Consider the following 18,815-nt stretch of genomic DNA (forward strand, 5'->3'; position numbering starts at 1 on the left):
CCAGCCGCATGGAGAGCCAGAAACACCTGCCCATAGCCCCTTCACATAGCCCCAGTGGTCAGAGTTTCATAAGCTCTCCATATTTATTAGCACTTACATAAGCACCCCAGATCTAGTTCAGTGTCTCCAGTCTGGAGGCAGGGCCAGACAGGTTTGTATCCAACTCTGGCCCAGTCACTCCCTGTTAACCACAAAAAAATGTGTGTCTCAATGGATCTTTTATATCAATCCCTCTGGGTCAGTTTGTTTTTTAACTGTTCTTGAATCTGTTTTTACCCTTCCTTCAGTGATGGAGCAATCCATGCCTGTTCTATACAACTCGAGTCCTCGAGTACCCTGGACAAGCATACCTGATTCAACAAGTCAACTAATCATCAGGCCCTCAATGAGTTGAATCTGTATTTTTTTGTCCGGGGTTACAATAAAATGTGTGCAGTTGGGGGTACTCAAGGGCTGCAGTTAGGAACCACTGATATACAGCGTACCTTTTTTACAGGTTTTCAATCAACATTTATTTTAATTGATTTATGTTTTGTATACCAATAATTACACCCTCCCCCCTCTGTCTCTCTTTACAGACCAGCCTCATACCGCTCCCTTCGGCTCAGAGAATGAAGCACAGGGAGGGGACTCTGCGGGATGGCAATGCACCCCCCCATCTACCTCAGCCTCGGGGGAGACGCCGTCCCACCCCTCAACGCAGCCCCACTCTCGACCGTCCTCACGGCCTGAGAACCAAATCCCCTCGCAGTCCCTGAGTGAAACCAAGAAGAGGTCCCACTCCAACAAACCCGCACACATGAGGAGGAACATCAGGTATGACCCCTGACCTCTAACAACATCCAAACTCACAGATAGAGAACAACATCTAATATAGGCCCTTAACCAGCTTCAAAGATGCAATGAATGGTGATATTTAACCATTAATTATTTAACTCTTTATCATCTGATCCATACAGCACATGCAGTGTATCTTCAACTGTGTTCTCTTGCATTATCTAGCGTTCTGTCTTGTTGATTTTCCCTAGAGAGGGCTCACTATGAAGGCTCTAAGTAGAATATCTCTGTATTACTCAGTCTGGCAATCAGACTGAAGTCAATCATGCTGCCATGAGTGGGATTATTTCCCCAGTGTTTATTACAGTATTACAGCTCTCTCTCACTCACTCTCTCACACACACACACACACACACACACACACATGCAGAGATATGTTCACTAGACCAAAAGTATGTGTACACCCCTTCAAATTAGAGGATTTGGCTATTTCTGACAGGTGTATAAATCAAGCACACAGCCATGCCGTCTCCATAGACAAACATTGGCAGTAGAATGGCCCCTACTGAAGAGCTCAGTGACTTTCAATGTGGCACCATCATAGGATGCTACCTTTCCAACAAGTCAGTTCGTCAATGCCAGAGCTGCCCCGGTCAACTGTAAGTGCTGTTATTGTGAAGTGGAAACATCTAGGAGCGACACTCACTACTGAGTTCCAAACTGCCTCTGGAAGCAATGTCAGCACAAGAACTGTTCGTCGGGGGCTTCATGAAATGAGTTTCCATGGCCGAGCAGCCGCACACAAGCCTAAGATCGCCATGCGCAATGCCAAGCGTCGGCTGGAGTGGTGTAAAGCTCGCCGCCATTGGACTCTGGAGCAGTGGAAACGCGTTCTCTGGAGTGATTAATCACACTTCACCATCTGGCAGTCCGACACATGGATCTGGGTTTGGCAGATGCCAGTAGAATGCTACCTGCCCGAATACAAAGTGCCAACTGTAAAGTTTGGTTGAGGAGTAATAATGGTTTGGGGCTGTATTTCATGGTTTGGGCAATGCCCCTTAGTTCAAGTGAAGGGAAATCTTAACGCTACAGCATAGAATAACATTCTAGACGATTTTGTGCTTCCAACTTTGTGGAAACAGTTTGGGGAAGGCTCTTTCCTGTTTCAGCATGACAATGCCCCCGTGCACAAGCGAGGTCCATACAGAAATTATTTGTCGATCGGTGTGGAAGAACTTGACTGGCAAGCCAGGCCTAATCGCCCAACATCAGTGGCCGACTTCACTAATGCTCTTGTGGCTGAATGGAAGCAAGTCCCTTCAGCCATGTTTCAACATCTAGTGGAAAGTCTTCCCAGAAGAGGGGAGGCTGTTATAGCAGCAAAGGGGGATCAACTCTATATTATTGCCCATGATTTTAGAATGAAATACATATACATGCATACATGTGTGTGTGCACACACACACACACACACACACACACAGATATATAGACACACACACAAAGGAACACATACAACATTAGTAATGTATATCCCCATGCGATCTGGCTCGGTCTAGTCAGTATGTTGGCCTTATAACAGAGATGGGTGCCTGGTGCCTATTATGAGCTCTCTCTTCTCCTTCTCCATCCCTCTCTGTCTGTCTCTCTCTGTCTTGTCTCCCTCTATTCCTCTATGTGATGTAGAAAGCTACTGAGGGAGCAGCAGTTGGAGGCGGTGACCAAAGCTGCCCAGCAGGAGGAGCTGGAGAGGCGGCAGAGGCTGGAACAGCAGAGGAAGGAAGGGCACGTCCCTGTGGCCCTGCTACCTGAGTACACACCAGGTGAAGACAGACACACACACACAAACACATACATAATTGATAGCTGGAGTGTCAAATCAGAAATATTTTTGTCTTGAATTACTATACTCTTGAAATATAATATTATCGTAATATCATAATAGAAGATTCCAGGCCTGGTCTTCATAGCAGATTTTGAAAAGGAGTTTTATAAAGTACGACTAGAATATATATATAAATGCCTGGATTACTTTAATTTTAAGAGTTATGTACAGCAACCTTATAAAGTTATGTACAGCATCCCCAGGTGTAAAATAGTAAATAATGGTTACTTCTCAAAGTATTGAGCTTTTAAGAGGAGTATAGCAAGGCTGTCCATTGTCTCCATATCTATTTATTATGGAAATTGAAATGCTAGCTATTAAAATTAGATCCAACAAGAACATCAAGGGGTTAGAAATCCAGGGAATAAAAACAAGTGTCAATGTATGCTGATGACTCAAGTTTTTTCTTAAGTCCGCAATCTGGATCACTGCACAGTCTCATTGAAGATCTTGATCACTTTTCTAGCCTCTCTGGACTAAAACCTAATGATGACAAATGTACCATATTATGTATTGGATCGTTAAAAGACATTGTTTACACCACCTTGTAGTTTACCAATAAAATGGGCGGATGGTGAAGTAGACAAACTTGATATTCATATCTCAAAAAATAATAATGAACTTATCACAATCAATTTCAATAGAAAGTTTGCAAAAATAGATAAGATTCTGCAACCATCGATAGTTAATACTTGTCTATTTATGGGAAAATCACATTGTGATAGGATCAAAGAGTTAATCGGTTTACTTACTAATGTTGCTGCCTACTCCAGACAACTTGTTTTTTAATACATATAAGAAAAACATATTTCATTTTATTTGGAATGCTAAGCCAGACAAAATTAAACGTGCCTATTTATATAATGAATGTGAGTTTGGTGGGCTAAAATGATTAAATATTAAAGCTTTTAAACCTCTCACTTAAAGCTTCACTCATACATAAGTTATACTTAAACCCAAAATGGTTCTCCAGTAGATTATTAAGAAAGGCTCATCTTTTGTTTATAAATGGCCTTTTTGCCTTTGTACAGATTACAACTTCTCATTCCCGACTAATTGAAAATAAAATGTTCATTAAAGTATTGCCCTTGCTTAAACAAGCCATACAAAGCTCGTTACAATTTCAGTTTTATCCTCCAGAAAAGATATACTGATACACTGATTAATAAAAAAAAACATTCTTTATGGATAAAATGTTTAAAAATTGTATTGTATTTATTAATGAATTTATGAATAGAAACGGTGGAGTTATGTCACATATGCAGCTATTGAAAATATATGGGAATGTCTGCTCAATCCAAACTCATAACCAACTGATTGCAGGATTACCACAATAATGGGAGGCAAGTGGAAAAGGGAAAAGGTAGGGAACTTGTTTGTCTGCCATGTATTGAAGAGACAAATTGTCTGAAAATAATTGGCATAAATAGAAAAATATACCAGTTTCATTTGAGGACAATAATGTTGAAAGCTGCACCATACAGGTTGTGAAATAAATGGGAAGAGATTTCCGATGTACCGATTCCCTAGCACATGGTTTATGAACTGATACAAAAAACACTTGATTCAACACAAGTTTTTCCATTAAAATTCTTGCCACCAACAGAATGCTATATACAGTTGAAGTTAGAAGTTTACATCCACTTAGGTTGGAGTCATTAAAACTAGTTTTTCAACCACTCCACAAATTTCTTGTTAACTTCTCTGGGATAGGTGGGACGGTAGCGTCCCACGTGGCCAAAATCCAGAAAAAATGTAACGCGCCAAATTCAAATATATTACTATAACAATCAATCTTTCATGAAATCACACATGAAAGACACCAAATTAAAGCTACACATGTTGTGAATCCAGCCAACATTCAAAAAAGATTTACAGGGAAAGCACACCAAACAATTATGTTAGCTCAGTACATAGCCACAGAAAAACACAGCCATTTTCCCATCAAAAGATAGTAGTCACGAAAAGCAGAAATAGAGATAAAATTAATCACTAACCTTTGATGATCTTCATCAGATGACACTCATAGGACATCATGTTACACAATACATTTATGTTTTGTTCGATAATGTGCATATTTATATCCACAAATCTCTGTTTACATTGGCGCCATGTTCAGAAATGCCTCCAAAATATCCGGAGTAATTGCAGAGAGCCACGTCAAATAACAGAAATACTCATCATAAACTTTGATGAAAGATACATGTTTTACACAGAATTAAAGATACACTTGTTCTTAATGCAACCACTGTTTCAGATTTAAAAAAAACTTTACGTAAAAAGCGCTCAGATTTAACAACATTTCTCTGCCATGTTGGAGTCAACAGAAATACGAAATTACATCATAAATATTCCCTTACCTTTGATTATGTTCATCAGAATGCACTGCCAGGAATCCTAGTTCCACAATAAATCGTTGTTTTGTTCGATAATGTCCATTACTTATGTCCAATTAGCTACTTTTGCTAGCATGTGTAGTACACGTGTCCAAACGCTCACGCAGATGCAGGCAAACGTCGGACGAAAACTTCAAAAAGTTATATTACAAGTCGAATAAACTGGTCAAACTTAGTAGAGAATCAATCTTCAGGATGTTGTTATCATTTATATCCAATAAGGTTCCAACCGGATAATTATTTTCAGTCTCTATAAGTAATGGAACGCATGGCGATATCATGAGGAATACGCGTGACCAAGAACTGGCAATCTGCCAGACCACTGACTCAAACACCTCCCAGCCGGTCCCACATCACAGTATAGGCTTCATTCAGCGTTCTACAGACTGTTGACATCTAGTGGAAGACGTACGAAGTGCAAACAGATCCATATATTACAGGGAATTGAATAGGCGATAAGTTTAACAATGACCAGTCTCAGAATTCTCACTTCCTGTTTGGATTTTTTCTCAGGTTTTTGCCTGCCATATGAGTTCTGTTATACTCACAGACATCATTCAAACAGTTTTAGAAACTTCAGAGTGTTTTATATCCAATAGTAATAATAATATGCATATATTAGTATCTGGGACAGAGTAGGAGGCAGTTCACTATGGACACGCAATTCATCCAAAAGTGAAAATGCTGTCCCCTATATCAAAGAAGTTAACAAACTATAGTTTTGGCAAGTCGGTAAGGAAATCTACTTTGTGCATGACACAAGTAATTTTTCCAACGATTGTTTACAGACATATTATTTCACTTATAATTCACTGTATCACAATTCCAGTGGGTCAGAAGTTTACATAAACTAAGTTGACTGTGCCTTTAATAAACAGCTTGGAAAATTCCAGAAAATTATGTCATGGCTTTAGAAGCTTCTGATAGGCTAATTGACATAATTTGAGTCAATTGGAGGTGTACCTGTGGATGTATTTCAAGGCCTACCTTCAAACTCAGTGCCTCTTTGCCTGACATCATGGCAAAATCAAAAGAAATCAGCCAAGACCTCAGAAAAAACATTGTAGATCTCCTCAAGTCTGGTTCATCCTTGGAGCAATTTCCAAACGCCTGAAGGTACCACGTTCATCTGTACAAACAATAGTATGCAAGTATAAACACCATGGGACCACGCAGCCGTCATACCACTCAGGAAGGAGACGTGTTCTGTCTCCTAGAGATGAACGTACTTTGGTGCAAAAAGTGCAAATCAATCCCAGAACAACAGCAAAGGACCTTGTGAAGATGCTGTAGGAAACCGGTACAATAGTATCGATATCAACAGTAAAACGAGTCCTATATCGACATAACCTGAAAGGCCGCTCAGCAAGGAAGAAGCCACTGCTCCAAAACCGCCATAAAAAAGTCAGACTACGGTTTGCAACTGCACATGGGGACAACGATCGTACTTTTTGGAGAAATGTCCTCTGGTCTGATGAAACAAAAATAGAACTGTTTAGCCATAATGACCATCGTTATGTTTGGAGGGAAAAGGCGGAGGCTTGTACGCCGAAGAACACCATCCCAACCGTGAAGCACGGGGGTGGCAGCATCATGTTGTGGGGGTGCTTTGCTGCAGGAGGGACTGGTGCACTTCACAAAATAGATGGCAACATGAGGAGGGAGAATTATGTGAATATATTGAAGCAACATCTCAAGACATCAGTCAGGAAGTTAAAGCTTGGTCGCAAATGGGTCTTCCAAATGAACAATGACCCCAAGCATACTTCCAAAGTTGTGGCAAACTGGCTTAAGGACAACAAAGTCAAGGTATTGGAGTGGCCATCACAAAGCCCTGACCTCAATCCTATAGAAAATGTGTAGGCAGAACTGAAAAAGTGTGTGCGAGCAAGGAGGCCTACAAACCTGACTCAGTTACACCAGCTCTGTCAGGAGGAATGGGCCAAAATTCACCCAACGTATTGTGGGAAGCTTTTGGAAGGCTACCTAAAACGTTTGACGCAAGTTAAACAATTTAAAGGCAATGCTACCAAATACTAATTGAGTGTATGTAAACTTCTGACACACTGGGAATGTGATGAAAGAAATAAAAGCTGAAATAAGTCATTCTCTCTATTATTATTCTGACATTTTTACATTCTTAAAATAAAGTTGTGATCCTAGCTGACCTAAGACAGGGAATTTTTTCTAGGAAAGTAATTGTCAGGAATTGTTAAAAACTTAGTTTAAATGTATTTGGCTAAGGTTTATGTAAACTTCCGACTTCAACTGTATATGGGGCATACAACAATCTCAGCTCTGTAGATTATTCTGCGAAAAGATAGAATCACTACATAATTTGTTCTGATATTGCCCACATATAGCTTGTTTCTGGTCACATGTTCAGGAATGGTTCAAAAATCACAACATTCACTTAAAATGAACCTTACAAATAGCAGTGTTTGGCAATTTGGAAAGCCATAGTCAGTCAATATATAGTATAATAATACTCGTAGGAAAGGTGTTTATCTTTAGCTCACAATCTGTGGATACTACATGATTAGAAAGTTTCAAAATATATGTAAAACATCACAGAACAATTGAAAATATATATGGCACATGGAAACCAAACACGGGTGGTCTATGGTGATAGGTGGGACGGGCTGAGAGTGGCTGAGGGGTGGGATTAAAGACTTTATGTTCAATAATGTATTGTTATGTGATTGCTCTATATAAAAGCTGAAAAGCTGTAAAAGCAAAGATGTGTCCTCCGAAGAGTGGGTTGGTGGATGGGTTAATAAATGTCAAAAATCATATATATATATATATATATATATACATACATACATACTGTCACGACTTCTGCCGAAGTCGTTGCCTCTCCTTGTTCGGGCGGTGTTCGGCGGTCGACGTCACCGGTCTTCTAGCCATCATCGATCCATTTTTCATTTTCCATTGGTTTTGTCTTGTCTTCCCACACACCTGTTTTCAATCCCATCCATTACCTCTTGTGTATTTAACCCTCTGTTTCCCCTCATGTCTTTGTCAGAGATTGTTTCTTGTTAGTATTGTTTTTATGTGTATAGGTGCGCGACGGGTCTTCGTACCCATATTTGTTTGTTCGTTTCTTATTTAGTGTTATGGAGCATGTATTTTGGACTTTCATTAAAAGACTCCATTTTACACTCCGTTTGACTCTCCTGCGCCTGACTTCCCTGCCACCTATACACACGACTCTGACACATACATACATACATTACCAGTCAAAAGTTTGGACATCTACTCATTCCAGGGTTTATCTTTATTTTAACAATTTTCTACATTGTAGAATAACAAAACTATGAAATAACACACATTGAATCATGTAGTAACCAAAAAAGTGTTAAACAAATGAAAATATATTTTATTTTTGAGATTTTTAAAAGTAGCCACCCTTTGCCTTGATGACCGCTTTGCACACTCTTGGCATTCTCTCAACTAGCTTCATTGAGGTGAGGTAGTCACCTGGAATGCATTTCAATTAACAGGTGTGCCTTGTTAAATGTTAATTTGTTTAATTTCTTTCCTTAAGGCATTTAAGCCAATCAGTTGTGTTGTGACAAGGTAGGAGTGGTATACAGAAGATAGCCCTATTTGGTAAAAGACCAAGTCCATATTATGGCAAGAACAACAGCTGAAATAAGCAAAGAGAAATGACAGTCCATCATTACTTTAAGAAATGAAGGTCAGTCAATCCAGACAATTTCAAGAACTTTGAAAGTTTCTTCAAGTGCAGTCGCAAAACCATCAAGCGCTATGATGAAACTGGCTCTCATGAGGACTGCCACAGGAAAGGAAGACCCAGAGTTACCTCTGCTGCAGAGGATAAGTACATTAGAGTTACCAACCTCAGAAATTATAGACCAAATAAATGCTTCACAGAGTTGAAGTAACAGACACATCTCAACATCAACTGTTCAGAGGAGACTGCTTCAATCAGGCCTTCATAGTCGAATTGCTGCAAAGAAACCACTACTAAAAAACACCAGGGAGAAGAGACTTGCTTGGGCCAAGAAACATGAGCAATGGACATCTGTCATTTTTCTGATGAGTCCAAATTTTAGATTTTCTGTTCCAACCACCATGTCTTTGTGAGATGCAGAGTAGGTGAACGGATGATCTCTGCATGTGTGGTTCCCACCGTGAAGCATGTGTGATGGTGTGGAGGTGCTTTGCTGGTGACCACTGTCAGTGATTTATTTCAAATTCAAGGTACTCTTAACCAGCATGGCTGCCACCACATTCTGCAGCGATACGCCATCCCATCTGGTTTGCGCTTAGTAGGACTATCATTTGTTTTTCAACAGGACAATGACCCAACACACCTCCAGGCTGTGTAAGTGCTATTTGACCAATAAGGACAGTGATGAAGTGCTGCATCAGATGACCTGGCCTCCACAATCACCCAACCTCAACCAAATTGAGATGGTTTGGGATGAGTTGGACCGCAGAGTGAAGTAAAAGCAGCCAACAAGTGCTCAGCATATGTGGGAACTTTTTCAAGAAAAAAAGCATTCCGGGTAAAGCTGGTTGAGAGAATGCCTAGAGTGTGTAAAGCTGTCATCAAGGGTGGCAACTTTGAAGAATCTAAAATATGTTTTGATTTGTTTAACACTTTTTTGGTTACTACATGATTCCATATGTGTTTTATAGTTTTCATGTCTTCACTATTATTCCACAGAAAATAGTAAAAAATAAAGAAAAACCCTTGAATGAGTAGATGTCCAAACTTTTGATTGATACTGTATATCATAATAGAAATTCACTGGTTGATACTTAACACACTCAGGTGATTAACTACTGCATCTTTCCCTCTGTTCCCTCCAGGACATCTGTCTCAGAGTGTGTCTACTCGCCTGGCCAAACGGGATCATGTGATCTGCCTGGACACCAGTAACAGAGGCACTAACGTCAGAGAAGACGACTCCAAAGCTCTGGTCCCAGAAGCGCACGCCCCCAAAGAAGGTGCGACCCCATTCACTATGAGACGCTGTTTAGTGTCCCTCATCAAGCTAGAGAAGCCCCAGGGTCTGTCACACATGACATATTATTATACATTATATTACACATGTTAACTGAGACTAGGGCTGTTGCGGTAACCGTATTACCGTCACACCAGCGGTCACGAGTCGCGAAGACAGTCAAATTCCACATGGCCGTTTAGTCACGGTAATTAGGCTTCTCCAAGCTCTGATGCTCCTGCTGGTCATTAGTAGCCTACCAAACTTGATAACTGCCTGGTACTCAGCACTCTATTGTCCCTCTATCACTCTGACATCAATGCAAATGTAATCGAATATCTAATTAAACACTTAATGAGAGCCCATGAGCTCATGTTGGGCAACATTTTTATAGGCTATGAATATAGAGGAGGATACCATCAGCTTTCTATAGGCTAGGCCTACTATATTTTTTCTCTCAACTTTCCTAATATTAATCACATTCCTTAAATTTACAACAGGAGTATAGCCTACCTGGCTGGCATGAAAATAAACCACAGGGAAAAGCGTCCTCCATTCGCTATTTAAGTGCATAGATGAAATGTATTTTTCCCCCTGCCCCTCTTTCGATGCAGGTGCATGATAATGGTCCATCCTAAATCAAAACTAATGTCACACATATATTATTTAGTATATGTAAAGACAAGATTAAATCAAGAATAGACTGATGGATGACAATATTAGCCTATCACTTGTGAATTATATATTATCACTTGTGAATGTTGCCCAGCATAAGAAACAATGCCTTTTTTTTATGACTTGTTCGAATCATAGTCGCACACCTCGTAGCCTGGCATATGTTTTAATAAGGTTTGTATCACAACTAAAGTGGCCAAATAAGTTCTTAAAATTTAAGCACATTAATCCGCTTACAAGGGGTATAGAGCCTAACTGGCATATATAAGCAGCGTGTGAGTTTGGGGAAGATAATTTTCACCATAAAAATGCACCTTTATAATAAAAGCATTACATACATAATTACATTTGCGATCACTTTTGATAATGGTGTTTTCCGCTAATGGAACATTCGCGTTTATAGCCTACTACCATGTGCGCATTGATGCGCTTATAATGTGAAGAAATCAACTTTTAGGCTATCAACATTTGAAGCTAAACATTCTGATCTGTTGCATCAGCCTCATTGCGTGGTGGTTGTATTCATTTAGGATCTATCTCATCCCACAACTGTCCCAGACTATGTTTGGAATATTTATTTATTGCACAGAATAGAATAGGTCAACTTTTGTACTATGGGGGATAGTAGATTGACATAGTCTAGTGTTTTTGCTGTTCATTAGGCCTACTCATCTTGTTGGCTGAAAAAGTAAATGTGGACACTTATTCCAATATCTTCAATATGCACCTTGCAATTGGATAAGGACACGCGCAGTTGTGTCCCGATGTGTCTGTCTTAACTTGTAGCCTGTGATTAAGACCGATTACGTGACAGAGAGCCATGGGAGTGAGAAACGATTCAGATTGCACAGCAGATATTTGAGAATGTCAAATTGTGAGACTATTGGAGTGTGTACTTCCTTCGCAAAAAAAACAAAGCAGAGCTCATGCCTTTCAAGCAACTTTTTTCAAATTATCATTAGTCTCATCATGCAGCCTTTCAATGTATTAAAAATCAAAACAGATAGCCCATTGTAGCCCACAGCCATTTGGCATAGCCAGATCAGGACCTAACATAAGGACAACTCAGAGTATGCTATTCTGTTCTTCTGAAATAGACTACATTTTCTTCATATCATGCTTCTTTAGACCTGTCTAAAATAATTAATGGATTTGTTGTGAAGGTGTATGCTAAATTACATGGATTTATTCGACTTTTTAAAATGTGTGGAAGCCAGGAGATGCTAAATGTGTATGTTAATTAGTGATCAATTACCTTGAAACAGGCAGTTATTTGCTTGACAATCACCGGCTGGCGAAATTTCGTGACTGCCACAGCCCTAACTGAGACTGATTGTGGTCCTCCTGTGCTGATCTAGGATCAGGTCCCCTGTACCTTTTATCTTATTCATTATGATCTAAAAGGCCGAAATGATCCTAGATCAGAACTCCTACGCTTTGAATACCTGCCCTGGTTGTGCAATACTGAGGAACTCTGCTCCAGTCATTCTTGGATTTCCATCAACAACATTCGGCCAGTGATCTTTATGAATTTGACATGTTATCAGATGAATAGCCAAGTCACACTGTAGTTAATAGAGCACAAAAATATGTCAATTGAACTCAAGGGTCCCACACCAAACATGCTTCCTGAACCACTGCTGGATTTAGAACGGCAAGACTGCCATGCTTTATATGCTTGGTGACGTTATGACCCATTTCTCTGTTCTTCATGTGTTGTAAATGGAATCAAATGTGGGTTAGATGCTTACTGTAGGTCAATTAAGGGAAATGGTCTCGCTGCAGTGTACTTTATGAAAGTACGTCATGTAAAGTCATCAAAATGACAGCATGGGGTACGTAGGGACTGGGGTGTGCTGTATCCGACTGGCTCTGAGCAGTTGTCTGAGCTAGATCAGCTGAGCTAGAGCAGGAGAGTCGCTACAGTATAGAACTAAGCTCTGGTGGGTACATCATGTGCTTTTCCTCCACTGGTCATGACTCACACACACACACAGACACACACACACACACACACACACACACACTCTCTCTCTCTCTCTCTGTGTCACTTATTCACACATACATACACCTGTCTGTTTGTGGGCATAGATCCACATTGAACAGATCCATTCCCAGTTGAACCCCCTTCCAACTCACCCTGCGTTTTTGAGTCCTGGATGAGAGGGTAGGCATGGAGAAAATGTCTGGTTAATGCCAGCCCCAGCCTCAGCCAGCTTCGAGCCTCAGGCAGCTTCCAGCCTCAGGCAGCTTCCAGCCTCAGGCAGCTTCCAGCCTCAGGCAGCTCCCAGCCTCATGCAGCTTCCAGCCCAGGCAGTTTCCAGTCCAGCCAGCGCAGTAACATTTCTGCCCGTTATGTAAACCCATCTCCCACCACTATAATCCAGCTTGTATAAGCTTCCATTCACTAGACTTACATAAGCCTGCTCTCTATCGTCTTCTCCTCCCCTCTTCTAGGCCACATCTGTAGTTCAAAAAATGGCACAAGTTTGTGGAACTTATCACTTAATATAGATGACGTGGGGACCAGTTTAGATGTTTCTACACTGCTCAAAAAAATAAAGGGAACACTTAAACAACACAATGTAACTCCAAGTCAATCACACTTCTGTGAAATCAAACTGTCCACTTAGGAAGCAACACTGATTGACAATAAATTTCACATGCTGTTGTGCAAATGGAATAGACAACAGGTGGAAATTATAGGCAATTAGCAAGACACCCCCAATAAAGGAGTGGTTCTGCAGGTGGTGACCACAGACCACTTCTCAGTTCCTATGCTTCCTGGCTGATGTTTTGGTCACTTTTGAATGCTGGCGGTGCTTTCATTCATTCAGATCTAGGATGTGTTATTTTAGTGTTCCCTTTATTTTTTTGAGCAGTGTATATATATTTTTGACATTGTTATTTGAAACCAGGCCAGGGAAGAACTTTTTTGAAGATTTGTTTGCCTGAAGATACTAAGACAAACATGACGCCAGAAAAATGTGTGATTTCATAGAATTTGTGAAAACAGATGTCTTCTTTTGGAGATAAAGTGTTATTGAAACACTTATTATTGAATTATTGAAACTAATGAAATGTTTGATATTTTATTTGTTTAGGCAATATTGTGTAACATAATGATAGAAAATGATTGTTTTGATCAAAAGGCAGCCACACAATGCAATTGAAACATATGGGTATTATGTACAGTACCAGTCAAAAGTTTGGACACACCTACTCATTCAAGGATTTTTATTCTTTACTATTTTCTACATTGTAGAATAATAGTGAAAACATCAACTATGAAATAACACATATGGAATCATGTAGTAACCAAAAAAGTGTTATACAAATCAAAACATATTTTATATTTATTCTTCAATGTAGCCACCCTTGATGACAGCTTTGCACACTCTTGGCATTCTCTCAACCAGCTTTACCCGGAATGCTTTTCCAACAGTCTTGAAAGTGTTCCCACATATGCTGAGCACTTGTTGGCTGCTTTTCCTTCACTCTGCGGTCCAACTCATCCCAAACCATCTCAATTGGGTTGAGGTTGGGTGATTATGGAGGCCAGGTCATTTGATGCATCACTCTCCTTGGTCAAATAGCCCTTACACAGCCTGGAGGTGTGTTGGGTCTTTGTCCTGTTGAAAAACAAATGATAGTCCCATTAAGCGCAAACCAGATTGGATGGCGTATCACTGCGGTAGCCATGCTGGATAAGTGTGCCTTGAATTCTAAGTAAATCACTGACAGTGTCACCAGCAAGCACCCCAACACCATCACACCTCCTCCTCCATGCTTCACGGTGGAACCACACACGTGGAGATCGCACAAAGACATGGTGGTTGGAACAAAAAATCTCAAATTTGGACTCATCAGACCAAAGGACAGATATATTTAGATTTGTTTAACAGTTTTTTGGTTACTACATGATTCCATATGTGTTATTTCTTAGTTTTGATGTCTTCACTATTATATATTAACAGTAAAAATATAGAAAAACCCTTGAATGAGTAGGTGTCCAAACTTTTGACTGGTACTGTAGATATATTAAATGCTTCTCCATTTCCATCTACAATGCTCTTCTAACAAAAACACCTTGACCCCCCCCCCCCCCCCCCCCCTTTTCTTTTTCCTTTCTCAACCATAGACGTGATCGAGCTCAGCTCCGGCGAGGACGATGCCCTACAGATCAGCAGCGAGTCCACCAATGAGGAGGAGGAGCGGTCGGAGGAGGCCAGCGGCGCCCACGTCAACGACGCTGTAAACCAACCGGACGCCCTGGGGCGTGTCTTGGTCAACCTGAACCACCCTGCTGAGGAGGTAGACCTGTTCCTCTCCCCTCAACTGGTCCGGGCCGTCAAACCTCACCAGGTATGGATTCCCTCAATAGAATATCAAGTAGGCTATATACCGTATACCAGGGTATTTGGAAATAGTCACGGGATGGTTTTTCCAATACCTTCAATAGATTCTAATATTTGTAACAATTTAAGTAAATACCTGCAGTCAACTTGTGGAATGAGTTGGGGGATGAAGCAGATTGCGTTCTTATTTCACCTGTCACATTATTGTACAACGGGATAAAGCAGGAGCAGGTGTGTCCAGCTGTGTGTTGACAGGGGTCTCATTTTATATTGAGTCAAGTGTTTTTTTGCTTCAATAGAGTGATCAGGGATGTGCATCTATAGTTTTCCTTCACAGAAAATACATTAGTGCACCACATTCAGCATAAAATAGCTTTATCTTGATTCGATGACAACAGAAGTCTTTTTTGCAAAACAATGTAGGGCCATCATATTTCTAATGTTTAGGCGTATCATAGGAAATGTATTTTCTAACGTTTTGCTTAAAGTTAATATTTCATTTTACTGCCGAAAGGTTTCTGGCTACACAGAGAAAAGTAGCTCCACATCAGTCAGAGCGCTGTCTGCTGATAGAATGATGGAGAAAAGTAGCTCCACATCAGTCAGAGCGCTGTCTGCTGATAGAATGATGGAGAACAGTAGCTCCACATCAGTCACAGCGCTGTCTGCTGATAGAATGATGGAGAACAGTAGCTCCACATCAGTCAGAGCGCTGTCTGCTGATAGAATGATGGAGAACAGTAGCTCCACATCAGTCACAGCGCTGTCTGCTGATAGAATGATGGAGAACAGTAGCTCCACATCAGTCAGAGCGCTGTCTGCTGATAGAATGATGGAGAAAAGTAGCTCCACATCAGTCAGAGCGCTGTCTGCTGATAGAATGATGGAGAACAGTAGCTCCACATCAGTCACAGCGCTGTCTGCTGATAGAATGATGGAGAACAGTAGCTCCACATCAGTCAGAGCGCTGTCTGCTGATAGAATGATGGAGAACAGTAGCTCCACATCAGTCACAGCGCTGTCTGCTGATAGAATGATGGAGAACAGTAGCTCCACATCAGTCAGAGCGCTGTCTGCTGATAGAATGATGGAGAAAAGTAGCTCCACATCAGTCAGAGCACTGTCTGCTGATAGAATGATGGAGAACAGTAGCTCCACGTCAGTCAGAGCGCTGTCTGCTGATAGAATGATGGAGAACAGTAGCTCCACATCAGTCACAGCGCTGTCTGCTGATAGAATGATGGAGAACAGTAGCTCCACATCAGTCAGAGCGCTGTCTGCTGATAGAATGATGGAGAAAAGTAGCTCCACATCAGTCAGAGCGCTGTCTGCTGATAGAATGATGGAGAAAAGTAGCTCCACATCAGTCAGAGCGCTGTCTGCTGATAGAATGATGGAGAAAAGTAGCTCCACATCAGTCAGAGCGCTGTCTGCTGATAGAATGATGGAGAACAGTAGCTCCACGTCAGTCAGAGCGCTGTCTGCTGATAGAATGATGGAGAACAGTAGCTCCACATCAGTCAGAGCGCTGTCTGCTGATAGAATGATGGAGAACAGTAGCTCCACATCAGTCAGAGCGCTGTCTGCTGATAGAATGATGGAGAACAGTAGCTCCACATCAGTCACAGCGCTGTCTGCTGATAGAATGATGGAGAACAGTAGCTCCACATCAGTCACAGCGCTGTCTGCTGATAGAATGATGGAGAACAGTAGCTCCACATCAGTCACAGCGCTGTCTGCTGATAGAATGATGGAGAACAGTAGCTCCACATCAGTCAGAGCGCTGTCTGCTGATAGAATGATGGAGAAAAGTAGCTCCACATCAGTCAGAGCGCTGTCTGCTGATAGAATGATGGAGAACAGTAGCTCCACATCAGTCACAGCGCTGTCTGCTGATAGAATGATGGAGAACAGTAGCTCCACATCAGTCAGAGCGCTGTCTGCTGATAGAATGATGGAGAACAGTAGCTCCACATCAGTCACAGCGCTGTCTGCTGATAGAATGATGGAGAACAGTAGCTCCACATCAGTCAGAGCGCTGTCTGCTGATAGAATGATGGAGAAAAGTAGCTCCACATCAGTCAGAGCACTGTCTGCTGATAGAATGATGGAGAACAGTAGCTCCACGTCAGTCAGAGCGCTGTCTGCTGATAGAATGATGGAGAACAGTAGCTCCACATCAGTCACAGCGCTGTCTGCTGATAGAATGATGGAGAACAGTAGCTCCACATCAGTCAGAGCGCTGTCTGCTGATAGAATGATGGAGAAAAGTAGCTCCACATCAGTCAGAGCGCTGTCTGCTGATAGAATGATGGAGAAAAGTAGCTCCACATCAGTCAGAGCGCTGTCTGCTGATAGAATGATGGAGAAAAGTAGCTCCACATCAGTCAGAGCGCTGTCTGCTGATAGAATGATGGAGAACAGTAGCTCCACGTCAGTCAGAGCGCTGTCTGCTGATAGAATGATGGAGAACAGTAGCTCCACATCAGTCAGAGCGCTGTCTGCTGATAGAATGATGGAGAACAGTAGCTCCACATCAGTCAGAGCGCTGTCTGCTGATAGAATGATGGAGAACAGTAGCTCCACATCAGTCACAGCGCTGTCTGCTGATAGAATGATGGAGAACAGTAGCTCCACATCAGTCACAGCGCTGTCTGCTGATAGAATGATGGAGAACAGTAGCTCCACATCAGTCACAGCGCTGTCTGCTGATAGAATGATGGAGAACAGTAGCTCCACATCAGTCACAGCGCTGTCTGCTGATAGAATGATGGAGAACAGTAGCTCCACATCAGTCAGAGCGCTGTCTGCTGATAGAATGATGGAGAACAGTAGCTCCACGTCAGTCAGAGCGCTGTCTGCTGATAGAATGATGGAGAACAGTAGCTCCACGTCAGTCAGAGCGCTGTCTGCTGATAGAATGATGGAAAACAGTAGCTCCACATCAGTCAGAGCGCTGTCTGCTGATAGAATGATGGAGAACAGTAGCTCCACGTCAGTCAGAGCGCTGTCTGCTGATAGAATGATGGAGAACAGTAGCTCCACGTCAGTCACAGCGCTGTCTGCTGATAGAATGATGGAGAACAGTAGCTCCACATCAGTCAGAGCGCTGTCTGCTGATAGAATGATGGAGAAAAGTAGCTCCACATCAGACAGAGCGCTGTCTGCTGATAGAATGATGGAGAAAAGTAGCTCCACATCAGTCAGAGCGCTGTCTGCTGATAGAATGATGGAGAAAAGTAGCTCCACATCAGTCAGAGCGCTGTCTGCTGATAGAATGATGGAGAAAAGTAGCTCCACATCAGTCAGAGCGCTGTCTGCTGATAGAATGATGGAGAACAGTAGCTCCACATCAGTCAGAGCGCTGTCTGCTGATAGAATGATGGAGAACAGTAGCTCCACATCAGTCACAGCGCTGTCTGCTGATAGAATGATGGAGAACAGTAGCTCCACATCAGTCACAGCGCTGTCTGCTGATAGAATGATGGAGAACAGTAGCTCCACATCAGTCCGAGCGCTGTCTGCTGATAGAATGATGGAGAACAGTAGCTCCACATCAGTCAGAGCGCTGTCTGCTGATAGAATGATGGAGAACAGTAGCTCCACATCAGTCAGAGCGCTGTCTGCTGATAGAATGATGGAGAACAGTAGCTCCACATCAGTCACAGCGCTGTCTGCTGATAGAATGATGGAGAACAGTAGCTCCACATCAGTCACAGCGCTGTCTGCTGATAGAATGATG

General features: G+C 41.8%; 1 protein-coding gene across 1 annotated transcript in view; it reads left to right on the forward strand.

The window, feature by feature from the left end:
* Positions 1-18,815, forward strand: part of LOC120061267 (helicase ARIP4-like) — an 84,187-nt gene that overhangs the window by 34,965 nt on the left and 30,407 nt on the right. The window contains exons 2-5 of the mRNA XM_039010959.1: positions 579-816; positions 2,467-2,603; positions 9,907-10,044; positions 14,857-15,080. Coding sequence (XP_038866887.1) covers positions 579-816; positions 2,467-2,603; positions 9,907-10,044; positions 14,857-15,080 — 737 coding nt within the window. The remainder of the gene's footprint in view (positions 1-578; positions 817-2,466; positions 2,604-9,906; positions 10,045-14,856; positions 15,081-18,815) is intronic.

The sequence above is a fragment of the Salvelinus namaycush genome, chromosome 16 (genome assembly GCF_016432855.1).
Source record: "Salvelinus namaycush isolate Seneca chromosome 16, SaNama_1.0, whole genome shotgun sequence".
Lineage (NCBI taxonomy): Eukaryota > Metazoa > Chordata > Actinopteri > Salmoniformes > Salmonidae > Salvelinus > Salvelinus namaycush.